Source organism: Macrobrachium nipponense, chromosome 18 (assembly GCF_015104395.2).
Source record: "Macrobrachium nipponense isolate FS-2020 chromosome 18, ASM1510439v2, whole genome shotgun sequence".
In the NCBI taxonomy this organism is placed as follows: Eukaryota; Metazoa; Arthropoda; class Malacostraca; order Decapoda; family Palaemonidae; genus Macrobrachium; species Macrobrachium nipponense.
This window is the reverse complement of record NC_087211.1, coordinates 72,683,209-72,702,900: the sequence shown is the minus strand read 5'-3', so window position 1 is coordinate 72,702,900 and position 19,692 is coordinate 72,683,209. Positions and strand designations below refer to the sequence as shown.

The 19,692-nt window shown below is 43.2% G+C and overlaps 1 protein-coding gene across 3 annotated transcripts; it reads right to left on the bottom strand.

Annotated features, from left to right (window-relative positions):
* Positions 1-908: 908 nt before the first annotated feature.
* Positions 909-19,495, bottom strand: LOC135197155 (protein AAR2 homolog). 3 transcript variants are annotated; one of them, XM_064224133.1, is made up of 5 exons: positions 19,357-19,495; positions 16,320-16,505; positions 3,330-3,445; positions 3,033-3,185; positions 909-1,249 (listed from the first exon to the last, which is right to left on the bottom strand). In XM_064224133.1, exons 2-5 carry the CDS (start codon positions 16,484-16,486, stop codon positions 924-926), a joined length of 762 nt encoding a protein of 253 aa, XP_064080203.1. In that variant the 5' UTR covers positions 16,487-16,505; positions 19,357-19,495; the 3' UTR covers positions 909-923. The 3 variants fall into 3 exon arrangements, with proteins under 3 accessions (XP_064080203.1, XP_064080202.1, XP_064080201.1); XM_064224132.1 differs by having other exon boundaries at positions 19,325-19,424; XM_064224131.1 differs by lacking the exon at positions 19,357-19,495 and adding an exon at positions 19,080-19,242.
* Positions 19,496-19,692: the final 197 nt, after the last annotated feature.

The window sequence follows — 19,692 nt, the reverse complement described above, 5'->3', positions numbered from 1 at the left end:
AAATGAGCAGTCATTCCCCCTACACCTCATGCATACTGTGTGAGGGTCTACCGCAGCTTTCGGTAGCCTCACCTTACAATCGCTAACAGAACAAACTCTGAACATAGTTGATTTCTTAATTTCTAAATCAGACATAATGAAATTCCAAGAATAATCAAAAGAATAATCAAAAACCGGTCCACAAATCGCAAATGCCAAGCCAAGGAGCAGGTACTTCACCAAAAGTCCGATGAAACAATCCAGGGCGAAAACGAGTAATAATCCAAAATCGAGAGGTATCGACAACAGATGTAGTCGACACCGGCGACAGAAAAATTATGACTGGAAAGGGGGATTGGTTCATACACCTGCCACCCAGCGGCGGGTGGGGTAGATCACCTGACCTACCTGTCGCATTTGCCGCGAGTTTTGAATTCTGTCGTGACGTCAGAGACGTAAGCTAAGTATATATCTGGCAGGAAAGTTCATTAACTGTATGTATAAAAATTAAGTGCTACTTGCAATTTGAGTTAGTTCTACTAAATTTCAAAGTTCATATGGTCCTGATCAGAAAAGGCATGGTTTGGTATCCTTATTTGGGATGATTTGTTTAAAATGAATGTTTGTGACATTTGTTAGAATAATTTACCGTTCATAAATGATTTTTTTATGAACTAAAGTCCCGGTTTTATCAAACCTGTGCTGTTTATGGTTTACTATTTTAAACCATCTTTTCAAATAGTATGTATTTTCCCAGTGATGATGATTAAAATATTACAGTATTATATGATTATCATACCTTGCAACACTTAAAAAATAAGAAAACTCACACCCTCTTCAATTTCAAAACTATTTCTTAATACCCCTTAACATTTTAACCAGAGCTATTTCAAAATTAAAGAACAATGAGATTCCTTAGTATTACAGTACTTCCTCTAAATTCCTTACCTTCCAATGTTTTCAACAAGCTTCTCAACAGAATATGATGAATCAAGACTACAGCGGGTGATTTCACTTGGGCTTGCCCCCTCGGGATATGGTCGGCTAGGAAACTTGCTGAACCTTATTTCTGTACCTGGCATTGGCTCTAGGTCAGGAATTGAAGATTTATATGGCTGAGAGGAAGTGGTGGCACATTCTTGTTGATTTTCTCCTGAAGATTGCTCTTCTGAACTATGAGATATATTGCCTTCATTCTTTTTTTTGTTTGCCGCATTTGATGTAAAACTTTGGTTTAGTGAAATCAACTCTGGTACAGAACTGATTTTGCCTGTAGAAAGAAATCTTCAAAAACTAACTTTGATCTTAGACTACTATATAAATATCAAACTTTGTCAAGAAATGGCTCTGAAAAATTGAAGTACTAGAAACAGAGAAAGGCTGAATAGTGAACTTGACAATCATATGTTGTAATGGCAACATAATTTCACGAGAGATCATTACTGTTTTAAATTAGTTAAACAAGACAACACAAACAAGCTGCTAGTTGCATCATTCCCTCAATAAGTACTAAAAACTGGAAAATTAAAAGATAAAATTAAACAGCAGAGTGAGAAGAGATCAAAAGGAACAGATAAAAAATAAAAGGCAGAAAGCAATAAAGAGATGTCACAGAGAATCTTGAATACCTTCTAGTGTCAATCATCTTCCAGGAAACTGACTTTGGAAACAGTTTTCCTTCTGACCTTGGCTTCCTTGAAAGAGTTGGGAAGCTTCAGGGTCCTGTCAAAGCACTGCGTCATTATCTGAACATCTTGTCACCTGGAGGTTAGGTGTCGTCAATTTCATGTTAACACAAGCCAGGTCAAGAAAGTGGAGTCACAGAACACCCTTTTGTTTTTCTACATGAGGTGATTAGACAAGCCAACTCCTCATCGTCAAGTTCTCTCACCAATTGGGTGCATGCAGAAATGCATGACATCAGAGGATTAGGTTCCGCCCTGATATTTTAAAAGTACTTATCTGTTCATAGGATTTTGAATAGAACTGGTTCATGACTGTGTCAAACCACTTTCACTTTTTTCTGCCTGAAGAACGTTGCCCACAAATCCTTAGACATTTTTTTTTCCTTGGGTCCAGTGGTGGCTGTTCAAAAAGTGTGGCTCATCCAGTGCCCCTGGTGGGACTGTTTGTTTGTATCTTGCCTAAGATGATTGTGTGTAGGGAATGAGGGAGATGACTGGTCTCTTTTCTTTCCCCTTTCTTCTTTCTTCATAACTACGAGCAGTTTGAAGAATAGACACATCATACGCTGGAATTGGCTTGATGCAGGTGAGCACTGCATTCCTGTATTTCAGTGCTGTTAGTTTTCATGGAACATGAAAAACGCTGTAACGGTGTTACAGCGTTTTTCATGTTCCATGCAACATGCAAATCTGCTTCTCAGTAGCTTAAATGCCTCTCTCCAGCAAGGGAGTGAGGAGTGGTGACAAACCTGTCTTGTGGCTGACATGGTTTGTTGCTTGATAGATAATTTTTTTGGACTTTCATGAATGCAATGAATCTGGACATGTTTCATTGTATATTTAAACCCAGTGCACTGAATGTTAGATATCCACATACCTAACATCTCAAAAGCTTAGGTCCTCTTCTTTAGAATCCTCATTTCTTTTCTAAGAAGAATGATCAGGTGTGCTGATACCTTCCTCCAATTATGAATCTATGTTATTGTTAACACTGAAGGGTTGTTCCGTGTATGAACAAATGGCAAATTTTTATTCATAGCTAACAAATCTGAGGTTTTAACATTGACTGCCCACCTCTAGTCTCCATTCTTACATTTCATCCTGGGGTGGAAGAAAGACTGATGCATCACTGGATTCAAGCACACTTTCTACAAGCACACTCTCTGGACTCGCATCAACCTCAACTATGCATCGGATGCCCGATGACACAGATTCCTTGAATTTACAATCCTATTTTTAAGACCTCAGGTTTGTTAGCTATAAAAAATGCAAATTAATAACAAATTTGTCATTTCACTGAAGTTAGCTGATATATGGCTACTGACAGACCACAAAAGTTTTAAAAAATCTAAAATAAGATAAAATTACCTGTCAATGGAATCATTCTTTCCATGTCTTCTAAAAAAATGTGCTGGGTGAGAGAGACCCACTTTCTCCATGAATCCATAGGATAAGGGCCTAAAAACCGGTCAAGATCTCGAAGATTGGTGCGAATCCTCTCAACTTCTTCATGATCAGGATCTAAAATACAAATGGTCTGTTATGCCAAAATTTTTTTCTTTCATAGCATGAAAAAAATTTCAGTATAGTAATATAAATTTATCCTAACTATACAAACCTGAGAGGTTCAAAGTCCTGAGTTGTCCCCCAGAGTTATTCCCTTACCTTTGCTTTCAAGATCCTCAGCAGAAGGATCATAATGCCGCACCACCAAGTCTTTTTGTTTAAAATAATGAAAAAATCCAGTCCTTGGTGCAGTTTCTCCTTGTCTACTAACAGCACTGAAATACAGGAATAAATTTCAGTGTCATGTAAATTTCATCCATCATAAGAAACTTATTTTACAGAAAAATTACAGCTACATAGCCAAGCCATGTTTTTTTTTTTTATAATCATTTGCCTTTCTCATGATATCACACACATCATCATGGATGCAAAAAAATCTATGTAACATAAATTTAAAGAAGCTATCAAAACAGTGACTAAAACTTGACCATTTTGCATATTATATATATCATTCCTTACTATACAGTTTAGGCTCAACCAGTCCATCAAAAATAAAATTACGTAACAACCCATGAAAGCCTTTTGGTTAGTCTTCAGAAAAAAGTTACAAGGTAACAAAGTATCAGCATTTTTTATTCCCCAAAAATGCCAGTCAAAAGATGTATGAGATTAAATTACTAGCATATTTGAAAGTAATGCTTTGCTTGTCAACAAAATACTATGTACGTTACATACTTCAATAGTTCACAATTTACCTAATGTCTTGCATTAACCTGACCCACTGATCAGTCCAAGGTGGTGGTTTGTGTTTGCTCTTCACTTGGTATTAATTATGAGGCTGGTAACAAATAACACTTGTTCTTGTGTTCCAAATGCACAAAAAATTATGGAGAGGTGAGGAAAACTTCTATGTCAAATTACAAGGCAGTTTTAATTATGGGACTTACCCAGTAATTATATAGCTAAGAGTTTCACTTGCTCAGTTTGTCTCTACCAGCTGATGATTACAGACTAGCTGTCAGCTGCAGTTAATTCTGGAATTCTTAGCTTTTCCTTTGTTTATCAGCGTTTGGTTTAGTATTTTTGCATTGTGTTGGCCGAGTCGACAATATCTATTTAGATTTAGGTTTCTATTACTAAAGAACTGGATAGTATTTTACTTTGCTTACCAACTTGATTCTATTTGCAACATGTCGGACTCTAGTGTTGCTAACATTAGGTATTGTGCGAATGGATGTAAGACATACATTGTGTTCAGTTTGTCATGAACAAGTACATATGTTCTTTGGATGTAAGATGTAATGAGTGTGTTGACTGGGATGAGAGAACACGTATGAACTTAAAATCTCATTTAAGAAAATTGGGTAGAGATAGAAAGCGCCCAAGACTCATCGTAGTTCAACTGTCCCTCATCAAGATACGGCACTTTTGGCTCCTGCAGCTTCGGATGCGCCCGCTCTGTTGAAAGTGGTCAAGCACCTATTGGTGCCAGAACCCTCTACAATCAACAAGTGCCTGGTAGCGCCCTCCTGAGTGGAATCACAGCAAGGTGCAGTTGCTGTATTCTCCGTTGGATAAAAAGCACCTGTTTCCCTAGTCTACGGTCCTCGACATAGCCTCTGAGTCGCAGAAGAAAAGCACTTGGGATCTTCTCGCTCAGTCCTTCAAATGGTCAAGGGAGACTTGTGCCATAAGTGCAAAGCAGTCTCTTTCTTCAAGAACGCAGCCCTTTCGCCGGACCGAGATCTTTTCCTGTTTCAGAGGAAGTACTCATTTTGCCTCAAAAGCAGTCAAGAGAGCTTCTGTAAAGGTCCCTCTCGCAAGTGAGGAGACCCGTGTACAAGTCGGAGCCAGACTTTTATTTTGGGAAGTTTGACAGAAGAAGGGAGCAGAAGCCTGGATAGTGAAGGCGCTCAAAGGTTATATCATCCCCTTTGTGAAAATGCCTCCCTTAGTCAACACGCCAGTCGTCTTGGCTCCTTATTCGCAAGGTTAGAAGTTTTCGGGGCAATAGAGCCAGTACAGGACCCTCATTCTCCAGGTTCTTAAAACCATCTGTTCGTGGTCCCCAAGTCATCAGGGGGCTGGAGGCCCCCCTTGGATGTCAGCGCTCTCAATGTCATCTTGAAGATAAAATTCAAGATGGAAACAAACCAGTCAGTCCTGTCGTCCACTCGCCCAGGAGACTGGATGACGTCTGTAGACCTACAGTTCAAGGAAGTACCCAGGTTCAGGTTTGTGTTCAAGGGAAAGACTCATCAATTTCAGGTTCTTTGCTTCGGACTTACGACAGTGGCTCAGGTTTTCACCAGAGTGATGGCTCCCATTGCAGAGTGGCTGCACTTACAGGGGATAAGAATCTCCCTGTACGTATTTGGACAATTGGCTTCTCAGAGCCCATTTGGAGAGTCAATGCAAGGAGGACCTTGGGAAGACTTCTCTTGTTAGTACAAGAATTAGGAATTCTAGTGAACCACCAGAAATCCCAATTGATCCCCTCTCAGAGGATTCAATATTTGGGGATGATAATACGCAGCGTCTCAGGATTTAGGGACTTTTCCGACACCTAAAAGGATAGACTCTTGCCTAAAGAAGGTACAGGAGATTCTTGCTCTGGAAGAATGCTCAGCCAACAATTGGATGAGCCTTCTCGGTTTTCTATCATCAATGGAACAGGTCATGCACCTGGGCAGACTACATCTCAAACCCCTACAGTTCTTTTTGAAAACAAGCTGGAACAGGGAGGCTCTTCCAGACTCGCGTTTTCAGTGACGAGAGAAATGTAGGAGGTTCTCCTCTGGTGGAATTCCAAGGAAAGGTTTTCACAAGGAAAGTTTTTTTTTTTTTTTTTTTTTTTCCATTGAGCCCCAACCTGAACTTCTTTTCAGATGCGTCAGACCTGGGATGGGGAGCTCTTTTAGGGAAGAGATGACAGAGATATGGTCCCCAAAGCAAAAGTCCTTTCACATAAATGTGAAAGAACTAAAGTCTGTGCATTTAAGCCTTCAGTCCTACTCTCAAGTAAGGAACAAAACAATTGTGGTCCACAAGAGGTAACGTGACAGCGCTATCTTACATAGTGAAGCAAGGAAGAACTCTGTCTCTCTGTACGAGGCAGCGAGAGATCTTCTATTCTGGGCAGACCAGAACAACACCCAAATAATTACCAGATTTGTCCAAGGAAGGATCAATGTGTTAGCAGACAAGCTAAGCCGTTGGGGACAAGTCCTCTTGATGGAATGGACCTTGGATCCACTGGTCTGCTTAGACCTGTGGAAGATTTGGGGAGAACCAATGATGGACCTATATGCCACATCTCGGAACCATTATCTTCCTCTGTATTGTTTGCCAGTACCAGATCACCCAAGCATGGTCAGTAGACACTTTTCTCCTGGACTGGTTGAACAAAGATCTCTATGCCTTTTCCTCCATTCAGTTTGATAAGGCAGGTGTTAACCCCTTCCCTCTCACATTTTTTATCCCAAATTCCAGTCCTTATGAAGCATATTTTTTTATTGTTTATTTCTAAAGTATATGCTAAAGTGATAAATCACCTGGAATATTTCTTCAGAAAAAAAAAAATTTTTGTCAGGATAGTCTTCAACTATTACATAACTTCTCAAGGCCGAGTTTTCTCGGAAATTATAAAAAACCAAGGAAAATAAAAAATATAGAATATATTTTTATTGCATTTTCATCCATATTTTTATTCTTTCCTAATTCTTCAGTATAATAAAATAATTACACATGATAAATGCAAGCTGTGTGGGAGAGGGTGGTTTATCATCTGAAATTGTCATTCTTTGCCAGCCTTGGTTATCAGGAATATTATTATCATCATCTTTATCTGAAGTATCAAGAGTATTCTGACATCATATCACCATCACTTTCGCTCCCTGAATTGTCCATTCCATCATACTACTCTGTATCACTATCACTCTCCCTACTCATGATAGTTATAGTATAAATAATAATAAAAGAAAAATCCACAAAAAACAATGGAAGTCCTGACTGATGAAAGGATGCATCTCAAATGGCTAAGTGACACCAAGATAGCTACAATTTTCTATAAGAAGGCACTTATATCCATAGAAAATGGCTTTCTAATGGTGGGAGACTAATACGTATAAACAACAGCCGAGTTTATTCGGAGTTGCTAGGAAAGATATAACAGAATTTCGAGTATACTCGGGCTTACTGAAGCATGACGGTTATCTTAAACCCGAGAATACACGGGGTTCAGCAGGAAGAGGTTAAACAAGTTTCTTTCACACCAGAATGTCTCCTTAATTCTAACAGCTCCTTTCTGGGCGTCAAAGGAATGGTTTCCTGATGTCATTGACCACCTAGTGGACTTCCTGAGGCTGCTTCCTCAAAAGCAGCAGCTTCTCAACCACACTTACAGAGGTTCTACCAAGGCTTGTCTTCTCTGGGTCTGACAGGCTTCAAAACTGTCAAAAAGCTTCTTAGAAAGAAAGGATTTGCTAAGGCAGCTGCAGAGGCAATCACTAAATGCAGAGGGCAATCCTCTAATGATATCTGTCAGAATAAATGATGATCTTCAGAGTGATGCAGGAGCGCCAATGTCTCCTCTTCTCAGACCTCTTCTTCTTCTTTCCCACTGTTATCCCTACATTAAGGGTTCAGTTGCCTGATGCTCTTTCTCCACTGCCTTCTATCAAAGGCATCATCCTCCACCAAACCTCTTCTCCCCATATCTTCCTTCACTTTACCTCGCCATCTAACTCTTCTCAGACGTCTGTGACCCAAATAGCTGACTTCTTATTGCATTTACAATCACCAGGGAACCTTTCAACAACCACCATTAAGGGCTATAGAGCCATGTTGGGGTTAGTTTTTCATCAAAGGATTGGACTTGCCCTCCAATCCGGACATCTCAGATCTTATTAAAGTTCATTGACACCTCCAAGGGTAGAGATTCGCCCACAGTTCCTTGGAATTTTGACAGTTTTGAAGTGGTTGTCAGTTCCTCACTTTGAACCTATGCAGTCTCTCTTTAAGAGATTTGACTAGGAAAACTGTTTTTCTGATATCTTTGGCAATTGCAAAGAGGAGGATATCAGTGAAGTTCATGCCTTGGACAAAAGGGTAGGGTATTTTGGCCATGAACGAGTCTCCCTCTAACCCATGGCCTTGTTCTCTCTCTATTAAGATCTTGACGGAAGTTCTGGGATCTGATAATGTAGAAAGATCTGTGTGTCCCAAGAGGTCTTTAAAATACTATCTGCATAGAACTACAGACATTCACGGTGATTCTTTTAGTCTGTGGTGCTCTGTCAAAAACTGTCTAGACCTTTGTCTAAGAATCCCCTGGCATTCTTTCTAAGAGATAATCCGCGAAGCACACTCGTCAGTTCAAGAAGACATACGTATTCACTATATATAAAGTGAAAGCTCTTAAGATTAGACCCGTAGCCACTTTGCTGGCTTTTAAAAGAAACCTTTCTTTATCAGTAGTTTTCAGCTACATTTTGGAAATGTAAATCTGTGTTTACGTCTCATTATCTTCAAGATATTGAAACAGTATATGATGATTGCAGTACCTTGGGTCTTTTTCTTGCAGCTGGTGCAGTATTGGGAAAGGAAGTGTAAGAAGCAACCCTTTCTAAAATCTTTTTTCTCCTTGATATAAGGTGTTTATGGTTTTAGGAAGCCTGGTGGTGGTTTTCATTTAGACATGTTTTGGCTATAGTTAACAAGTTTTCTCTGGTGAATTATATTGGTACTGAGTCCTGGACTGGGGTAATTTATCTATCCTTTATTAGCCATGGAAATATTCTTCACCACAAAGGTCCCACTAAAGTAGTAGGTGCTTACTGACTATACCACCACTCCTCTACATAAGATGAGTGACAACCAAAGACAGTACTTTCCTGCATCAACACTCTTATCAGGCAAGGAATCAACACACATTTCTATATAATGTTGGCAAATTTTTCTATTCTCCTTCTAGATACAGTAATTACTGTATATAATCAGAGCCCAGCCCCCATCCCCTAGCATGGTTTTTTCTTTGTAAGGTCATAAAACAAACAAGTGGTTCCTCTCCACGAAAGTGGGTGGAGGTCATTGTTACCTAGCCAAAACAAAACAGAAAATGAGTGCAACCTACGAATTTTGGAATTTAACTGCCGGGCGAGTGAAACTCTTAGCTATATAATTACTGGGTAAGTATAATTAAAATGTTATTGTTATAATACAATTAAGTTTGTTCATACTTACCTGGCAGATATATATATAGCTGTATTTCTGACGTCCGACAGAATTTCAAAACTCGCGGCACACGTAGTGGGGCGGCCAGGTGGTAGTACCCATTCCCGCCGCTGGGAGGCGGATATCAGGAACCATTCCCATTTTCTATTCATATTTATTCATGACCCTTGTCTCCTGAGGGGAGGAGGGTGGGCACTCTAATTATATATATCTGCCAGGTAAGTATGAACAAACTTAATTGTATTATAACAATAACATTTTGTTCATGAAACTTACCTGTCAGATATATATATAGCTGAATCCCACCTTCGGATGGTGGGTAGAGACAGACTAGGATTTTTAGGAAACTTAAATTAAATAAAAGATTAACTTATTGGTTCCTTACCTGATAGCAAAGTAGACTCTGTGATTACTGTCACCTAAAGCCTGCTTATGCTTTTATCAGAGTTGCCAGCCAGGTTTGGACCTGTAGTGCTGGTGCACTCTGGATGCTCTGTCAACGGGGACGTGACCACAATGTGACAAGACCATCTAGCCAAACATATGGCAGTAACACAGCAACCGACCACCACCTGACCAACTAACCAAAAAACCCCTGACATTAACACTAAGGAATGGGAGATTTCCACAGAAGATCTCACCATCAACCAAAAACACAATAAACTAACCTAACTAAGCTAAGGGATAGGGAGAGAGCCACCTTCAGCCCCCAAAACTGTGTCTGCCGAAATGTAAGGCCCCAAAGAACTAACAGTTCTCGTAAATCGTTCTCACATCCCGGAGGTAATGTGAGGCGAATACGGAATTGCTCCTCCAGAAGGTGCTATCAAGAATATCTCTGATAGACATATTCCTTTGGAAGGCAAGAGAAGTAGCTACGGCTCTGACCTCGTGAGCTTTCACTTTAAAGAGGCTCATATCAGTCTTCTGGCAAGATGAATGAGCCTCTTTAATGACGTCCCCTCAAGAAGAAAAGCAACAGCATTCTTCGACAACGGCAAATCTGGTCTCTTCACCGAGCACCAGAGATTACCTGAGGGACCTCTTATCTCTTTAGTCCTATTCACATAGAACTTGAGAGCCCTGACAGGGCACAGGGCTCTCTCTGGTTCTTGACCCACGAGACTCGATATTCCTTTGATTTCAAAGCTCTTTGGCCAAGGATTAGACGGGTTCTCGTTCTTAGCCAAGAAAGATGGGTTCAACGAGCAGACAGCGCTGTCTCCCTTGAAGCCCACTAGGCTACTGAACGCTTGGATTTCACTAACTCTCTTCGCCGTCGCCAGAGATACTAGGAAAAGCGTTTTTCTCGTCAAGTCCCTTAGAGAAGCTTCATGGAGAGGCTCAAAGGGACTTAGCATCAGATGTTTCAACACCACATCTAGATTCCATGAGGGAGGTCTTTGCCTGTGGAATCTTGGTGGTGTTTCGAACGACCTTAAGAGATCGTGCAGATCCTTATTGTCGGAGAGGTCCAGTCCTCTGTGGCGAAAAACGGCAGACAACATACTCCTATAACCCTTGATTGTAGGAACTGCCAATTTCTGTACATTTCTTAGATAGAGTAAGAAATCTGCTATCTGATTGCACAGAGGTGCCGTGGAAGAGGAAATTCCTTCCTTCCTTGCACCATGCCCTGAAGGAGGACCACTTAGATTGGTAGACAGCTCTTGAAGAGGCTCTTCGAGCATTAGCGATTGCTCTCGCAGCTGCCTTTGAAAAGCCTCTCGCTCTGGCCAACTTTTCGATAGTCTGAACGCAGTCAGAGCCAGAGCGGAGAGGTTTTGGTGAAACCTTTTGAAGTGAGGCTGTCTGAGTAGATCTCTCCTCCAGGGCAACGTTCTTGGGAAGTCCACAAGGAATGTTATGACCTCTGTGAACCACTCTCTTGCTGGCCACATTGGGGCAATCAGAGTCAACCTTGTCCCTTCTGAAGCTGCGAACTTCCTCATTACGTCCCCCATGATCTTGAATGGGGGAAAGGCGTAAAGATCCAGGTCTGTCCAGTTCCAGAGCAACGCGTCCACTGCAATTGCCCCTGGATCCAGAACCGGGGAGCAATACAGAGGAAGCCTCTTCGTCCTTGATGTAGCGAACAGGTCTACTAGAGGACGTCCCCACAATCTCCATAATTGTTGACAGACTTCCTGGTGCAAGGTCCATTCTGTTGGTAGAATCTGATTTCGGCGACTGAGAAGGTCCGCCCTGACATTCTGAACCCCTGCCACGAATCTTGTCAGGATCTTGATGCGCCTGCGTCTGCCCATAGCAGAACTTCCTTCGCCAGGAGAAAAAAGGGATCTGGAGCGAGTTCCTCCCTGATTCTTTAGATACGCAAGGGCTGTGGTACTGTCTGAGTTGACTTGAACAACCTTGCTTGACAGTTTGTCTTCGAAGAACTGCAGCGACAGGAATATCGCTGCCAGTTCCTTTACATTGATGTGCCAGGCTACCTGTTCCCCTCTCCAGGAGCCTGACACTTCCTCCCCCCCTAGTGTTGCTCCCCAACCGGAAATGGAAGCGTCTGAGAACAACACTAGGTCGGGGCTCAGAAGATTTAAGGAGAAGCCCTCTCGTAACTTCTGAGGGTCGAGCCACCATCTTAAGTGGACTTTTACCTTGTTGGAGATCCTTAGGATCGCATTCAGGTCCTCTTTCGACGTCCATTCTTCCGCAAGGAAAAATTGAAGAGGCCTGAGGTGCAATCTTCCCAGCGAGACAAACTTTTCTAGCGAGGAAATGGTGCCCAGCAGACTCATCCCACTCCCTCACCGAACAAGCTTCTCTCTCTAGGAAGGCTGCGACTTTCTCTAACCCCAGTCGCTGACGTTCCTGGGATGGAAACGCCCGAAAAGCCACTGAATCCATCTGAATCCCCAGATACACGATGGACTGTGTCGGGGTCAGATGCGACTTTTCGAGTTGACCAAAAGCCCAGAGACTTTGCTAGGGCTTTAACGTAAACTGAAGGTCTTCAGACACTTCTTCCTGCGACGACGCTCTGATCAGCCAATCGGTCGACGCGGGTATAGGGATATCCTGATCCCTGACGAATGGAGCCACTTCGCTACATTCCTCATTATCATTGTGAAAACCATCGGGGCCGTGCTGAGACCGAAACAAAGGGCTCTGAATTGCCAAACCCTGTTGTCTAAGACGAATCTCAGGTACTTCCTTGAAAGAGGGTGGACGGGGACGTGGAAGTACGCGTCCTGCAGGTCCAGAGACACCATCCAGTCGCCAGGTCTCAAGGCTCCCAGCACCGACTGTGGCGTCTCCATTTTGAACTTGATCTTTTCTACAAAAAGATTGAGCCTGCTCACATCCAGGACCGGGCGCCAACCTGACGACTGCTTCGGCACTAGGAAAATCCTGTTGTAGAAGCCCGGTGACTCTAGGTCCAAGACTTGTTCCACCGCTCTTTTTCGACCATCTGGTCTAACAGATCGAAAAGAATACTTTTCTTCTCTCCCTGATAAGATGGAGAGAGGTCTCTGGGAGTTGATGTTAAAGGAGGAGGATGTAAAAAGGGGATCTTGTACCCCCGCTCTACTATCTTGAGAGTCCAAGGATCCGCCCCTCTCTGCCTCCAAGCCTCCGCAAAGAATTCCAGTCTGGCCCCGACTGGCGTCTGAAGGACGAGATCCTTCATTTGCTGGTTTTGGGTTTGAATGAAGCTCTTCCTCTCGAAAAACCTCTCCCTCGAGGAGCTGCTCTCGAGGGGGGTGCCCCGCGAAAGGGTTTGACTTTCTTCGGGGGGGGGGTTTGCTGAATGTCGAAGTGGAAGGAACTGCTGGACGTCTTGAAGACTGTACCAAGAGGTCCTGGGTCGCCTTTTCTTGCAACTCTTTGCAAGATCCTTTACCATAGCCTGGGGGAAGAGATGGTCCGAAAGAGGCGCAAAGAGCAATTCCGCTTTCTGAGCGGGAGATACCGACTTAGCGGTAAAATTGCAAAGAAGTGCTCTTTTCTTCAGGAAAGCAGTTCCAAATGAGAAACTAGCTCTCCGAACCATCCCTGACGGCCTTGTCCATACATGACAACACGCTGGACAGCTCCCCCAGACTGAGAGAATCAGGACTTCTAGACTGAAGGTCTAAAACTCCCAGACACCAGTCTAGGAAATTAAAAACATTTAGGGGGTCGCGAAGCAGTCCCTTCAAGTGGTGGTCAGTCTCCACAGGAGTCCAGGACACCTTAGCAGACGATAAGAGAGACCTCCTCTGAGCGTCCACTAAACTGGAGAAGTCACCCAGAGCGGACGAAGGAACCTTTACTCCCACGTCCTCCTTGGTCTCATACCAAATTCCTCCTTTCCCGGCGAGTCTAGAGGGAGGATGGGCGAAAGTGGTCTTGCCCTGATCCTTCCTTCTAGACATAAAGTCTTGAAGCTTCTTAAACGCCCTCTTGGTCGACAGCGATGTCTTCATCTCGACGAATTCAGGGGTCTTAACGGTCTTGGAAGACGAAAGTTGAGAGGGAGGAGACCTAGGGGCTGCCGGCTGGAACTTCTCCCCGAAGGCTGAACGTAACAGCCTAACAAGAACCTTGTAGTCCGAGACAGCTGAAGCTACCGGCTGTTCTTCTTCGACAGAACTCCCTGGACTACTAAGTTCCCCTTCCTCCCTAAGAGGAACTGGAGAACGCCTATCAGGAGAGGGAGTACGTCCAGTAGTCTCAATCCTGAACAATGACTTCCGTTGGTTGGAAATACCCGCTACAGGTACGGAATCGCCCTTACGTCGATCCTTAGAAGGACGGACATCTTGTGAAAGAGGAGCGTCCTTAGAAGCAACGGGAACTGTCTTAACAGACACGTCCCTACGAGAGGAAGCGCGAGCTTCCTGACGAGAGGCGCCAAAAAGCGTCCTGCTTAGCCAAGCAAGCGTCCTGCTGAGCGTCCTCAAAAGCGTCCTGCCTCGCTCGAAAAGCGTCCTGCTTCGAACGGCGAGCGTCCTGCGGAGCGTCCTCAAAGGCGTCCTGTCGATAACTCAAAGCGTCCTGCTTCGAACGCCGAGCGTCCTGCCGAGCGTCCTCAAAAGCGTCTTGTAGAGAGCGCAAAGCGTCCTGCTTAGAACGCCGAGCGTCCTGCCGAGCGTCCTCAACAGCTCCCTGCCGAGAGCGCAAAGCGTCCTGCTTCGAACGCCGAGCGTCCTGCCGAGCGTCCTCAACAGCTCCCTGCCGAGAGCGCAAAGCGTCCTGCTTCGAACGCCGAGCGTCCTGGCGAGTGTCCTCTCCTGAGAGAGCGAAAGATCTACTCGGAGAACGAGAACGGTGACGATCCGGAGGAGGAGAGAGAGACGAGCGAGACGAGAGAGAATGAGGCTGCTTCGTCCTCTTGACAGGCAGCCGAACGTCCTTCCTACGCTTAGGCTCGACTGCTGCTGGGCGAGTCCTCTGAGCCATCAGCGACGTAATCTGGTCCTGAAGGGACACTAGGATATCCTTCGTAGGTGACGAAGGAGCAAAAGAAGGGGCAGGACTGAGCCTGCGAGAAGGCGAGGGGCGAGGGGTGGGGGACGCCTTCCTTCCTTCTAGCAGGTACAGCTATCTGCCTCTCAGGTGAACACGCCTGTGCGTGGAAACCAACGTCCTCGTCGGTAGAAAGCCTTCCTCTCTTCTGAGGAGGAAAAGGCGTCATAAGCGTCCTCTGACGAAAGAGGAGACATAGGACGTGAAGCGTCCTCAAAGCGAAAGGTCCTTTTCAACGGACGCGAGTCTCTCCGAGCGCTCCACCCCTTGCGCGGGGAGGACGCTTCGGAGGACGAAAAGCAATCTTTCAGGACACGCGCTCGTGCGCGCTCCTTGGCAGCCTGGGATTTAGCAACAAGGCCTGCCGAAGGGACGCCAGATCGGTGGGGAGCCCCCGTAAACCCTCTTGCGGCTTTCGACATACCCACTCCCTGAGTCCTGGGAGTCCGATAGAGGTCTAGGGCCTAGAGGCATTATGGGGCCGATCTGACGCCCCCTCCACAACACTAGGGGCACTAACACAAACTTTCACAGGGCCAGTTTCTAGGGCCAAAACTTTAGATTCGAGAGCACGAATAGACTCCAGAATCAGAGAAAGGGGTGTTACCTTCTCCAGACAAGACAGCAGCATGGGGCCCGAAAGGCAACAAAACATGGATTAGGTTGAGCAAATCTACTGGTGTTAGAGGAGGAGAAATGTTACTATCCTTACCTTTAGTAGAACTGCCCTTGGAGGAAGACCTCCTGACTCTATCGCGCTCCAATTTACGTCGATAGGTCTCATACATCTTCCATTTATCATCATCCAAATCCTTACATTCATTGCACCGAACATCAACCAAGCAAACATGCCCCCTGCAATCCATACAAACTGTGTGAGGATCAACTGAAGGTTTAAGAAGCCTCACCTTACATTCACTCCTCACACACACTCTGAAACTTCCAGTACTTGATCCCGACATCATGTACACAGAAAAGCCAATCCAAAATAAAAAACCAATCCACTATTACGCGTGCCAATCCAACAATCCAGAAGTCGATACCAAATGTCAATCCAGATAATATTAAGCGAGATAATCAAAAATCCTAGACGGAGGTACTGTAAACAGTTGTTTGCAGCACCGGCGACAGAAAAAATAGGAATAGAAAATGGGAATGGTTCCTGATATCCGCCTCCCAGCGGCGGGAATGGGTACTACCACCTGGCCGCCCCACTACGTGTGCCGCGAGTTTTGAAATTCTGTCGGACGTCAGAAATACAGCTATATATATATCTGACAGGTAAGTTTCATGAACAAAACTTTGTTTTTATAAAAATTTCATTTAAAATTTACTGCCCTAATCCGTATATATTCTGAACTGTTCAGTCTTCAATTTGAAGTTCATGCTCTTGTAAAACAAAGTTTGGCTTTTGTAGTTGGCACCTGAGAATTCTTAACATACCTGTAGTAAATAAAGTGCACTCCAGGAGGGATCATTTTGACTCCTTTGAATTTTTCCCCAACATTCCAGGTATTCATGTCAATGCCAAACTCTGTACCAACTGGCATTCCAAGCAAGACTAATGTGCCTAGTTCCTCAAAGGCCTGCTGAGCCAGCTGGGGGTCCATAATTGTGTATAGTATATTTCTGAAAACAAATAATTCATCTATAGTACATGGCAATGATCATAATCAGAACTGACCAAGAAACAGTCAAGGCAGGAAGGCAGCTGCATCCATAATTTTGACAATGCCTGCTGAAACTTTTTCTTTAGCAGTATTTTGGGCATCAATAATTATTGTTTGCCTACAATGCATGCACCCCCAACACAGCTACAGTTTTTGGCCCAAACCCTTCACTTTACATCACACCATTGTCGTGTGAACATCCCCCATTTCCCACATCTACATCCCACACTTTTCATACTGAATTATTTATCATTATTATTCAAAGATGAACCCTATTCATTTGGAACAAGCTCACAAGGGCCATTGACTTGAAATTCAAGCTTGCAAAGAATATGGTCATTATACTTAGAAAGAATTAACAGAATGAAATGGGAAGAGACCACTTATTAAGAGAGAAAAAATAAAAACAAATTAATAACGATAAAAATGTAAGTAAATGATTGAAATATCTAGAATATTCTATTAAGGTAGTAATGCATTGCATATATTCTTGAATTTTTAAAGTTCCAATTGCATTACATCCTCAGGGAGACTGTTCCATAGTCTAACGGTGTGAGGAATAAAGGACCTTTTGAACTAAGAAGTTTGACAGCGAGGCATACTATTCTTTGCATATTGATGTTGCTACTATTCAACAAATTAGTTGCTCTCAGCAGAAAAGGTGTTCAGGGATCAATTGTGAATGTGAAATCACCCTCTCCCTCCCCCCATCACACTGCCTTCCCATATCATACACATACTGCACATACACTCTTATCATGGAAGTAGGCAGGCTACAATACAAGTTGCAAATTTTCATTCTAAAACTGCACTACGTATTTTGCTTTGAAATTTCTATACTATAATATTGTGCCAGAAACCTTCGGTATGCTTCATAGATCAACTTTTTGACACAATGCAAAAATGTCACCTTCAGATATCACTTGTAGCATGACTTAAATCTCTGATGTTTGTCATCCACTCTTTTCTGGCTCTTCTAACTTCTCCATCCAGTTTCATGAACTTTACCTTGCTCTAATTTTCACCTCGGATCTTTCCTAAATAGTGACCCCCATGGGTTTTCACCTGGTATGCACCCATCTTTGGCGCGTGTTTAGTAAAAGTCCATTAGGGATTAACATAAAAACATAAAAAAATTGTAAATATCAAATACTAGTCCTAGATAACAACCCGTGAAAACCTTTCAAGGTCACTACCTAGGAAAGATCACACAGGTCTTCAAGGCAAGCCTTAACATGGTCTTTTTGGTGAAAAACTTTTTTTTTTTTTTTTTTTTTTTACCCTAGGGTAAATAACTTTTTTTTACCCTAGGGTAAATAACCAAACATGACATAGTGACTACCTCTCTCGGAACACGGCCACTTCCTGAAAAAGCGCTGGAATTATGCCATTATTTTGTAATTCAGAAGAAAACATTTACTTCAGAAGGTCTCAGTTTGCTACCTGGATAAGCCATAACTCTTGACTGATGCTCATGGCAACAAATTCAAGTACTTTTTTAGGAAGGTAGCCACGTTCCAGGATCAGTGGCTGCTATGCCACTGCTCAGTCATTTACCCTACCTACTCACAGTTTTGGAGGTCACACTGAGAAACGATGACAAGTGAAATGCGCCATTAAGAATGGTCAGATAAGCAAATGACACAAAAGCAGCTGAAAATACTAGTAACTCTAATTTGGTTTATGTGTGTAGGACGTAGGTAGTCACCTAAATTTACCGTCCAGACCTTCGGCGGAGGAACAAACAACCAGTATGGTAACAATGATTGTGACCTAACCAAACAAACCAACCTAACCTGACTTAGAACGCATAGGGACTATACTTACCTGTGCGGATGGATTTGGTTGTTGTGCGGCCCAAGAAACTGGCCCGTGAAACTGTAAACAACTGAATTAAAAATTTTGAAAATTGAAATGGTAAGCTGCTGTACAGGAATAGGTACATGCTAACCTAACCGACACCATCCCCACCTACCTAGGCTATAGAGTACCTAGGTACTATACTACTAAAAACCCCAAAATCTCCTCGACCGTAACATTTGTACTAGGGTAAAAAACCGCATGGTACAGGGGTGGACCATGTACGATCAGTGTGTACAACCCGAAGAAAAGTACATTATAACGCGTCCTGACACTGGAGTAGAGGTCTTTGGCTCCATTTCTCACCAACAACAAGTCGCGTCTGATGCCCATCTCCGATGTCAGGACGCGTTATAATGTACTTTTTTTGAGATTGTACACATTGATCGTACATGGTGCAACCCTGTACCATGCGGTTTTTTACCCTAGGTACACATCATTCAGCAGTGCATGACTTCACAGTGCCTAGGCTTACTACTAAGCCTAAAATACGACAATAGCCTAGGGCCTACTAGTTCAGGGTGTTTTAGTACCTAGCTACAGTTGTCAGTTTACCTACCTACCTACTAGCCCTATAGGCTAGTAGCCTACCTAGGTGGTTCAACGTCAGCCAGGGCAAGGCACTGAATCCTATGTTAGGGTTACAATAAGGTGTATCCCTGATGAAATTTACCTCTGGTCTGCTTTCAGATGTCCCTAAATCGCTATGCCAAAATAGCCACTTTAACGTGTGTTTGGTCAGCGTATCCTCGAAATGTAAAGGGGGTTTTGAGCGTAGCTTAGGCTACGCCAATGTCACCATTCTTCTTAGCACTGAAATGTCGTTTATGCTACTGTATTACCTATTTCTCATGACCTTACGTTAATCATTATGCCCAAATCATTGTGGTTAGGGGAGTATTTTTGTCATATAATTACCGTAGATTAATTAATTCCAGAGGGCAGCCTACCTTATGAGGGTTTTGAAAAGTAACAAAAGTTTGCTGTAATGCACTTTGTTTTGGTCGTGTAAGAGAGGAGCCGTTGCAAAGCTAAATATCTTCGAGTGTGAAACGCGTCCAGAGACAGAAACTGGGGGAGATAAGAAAATTAAATTAATTCTATAAACCTATAAGAAACAAAAAAGTTAGAGATTATAAAGAAAATCAGCTCTATATAAGGCCATGACGGTAGATCTAGGGTAGTACTTATCCGCGGCGGCCAAGACTATGGCAGTTGCGGTTTTTCTATGCAGTTTTTACCTACTGAAACAAGAATTTTGAATAGTAATATTTATTCGGACGACT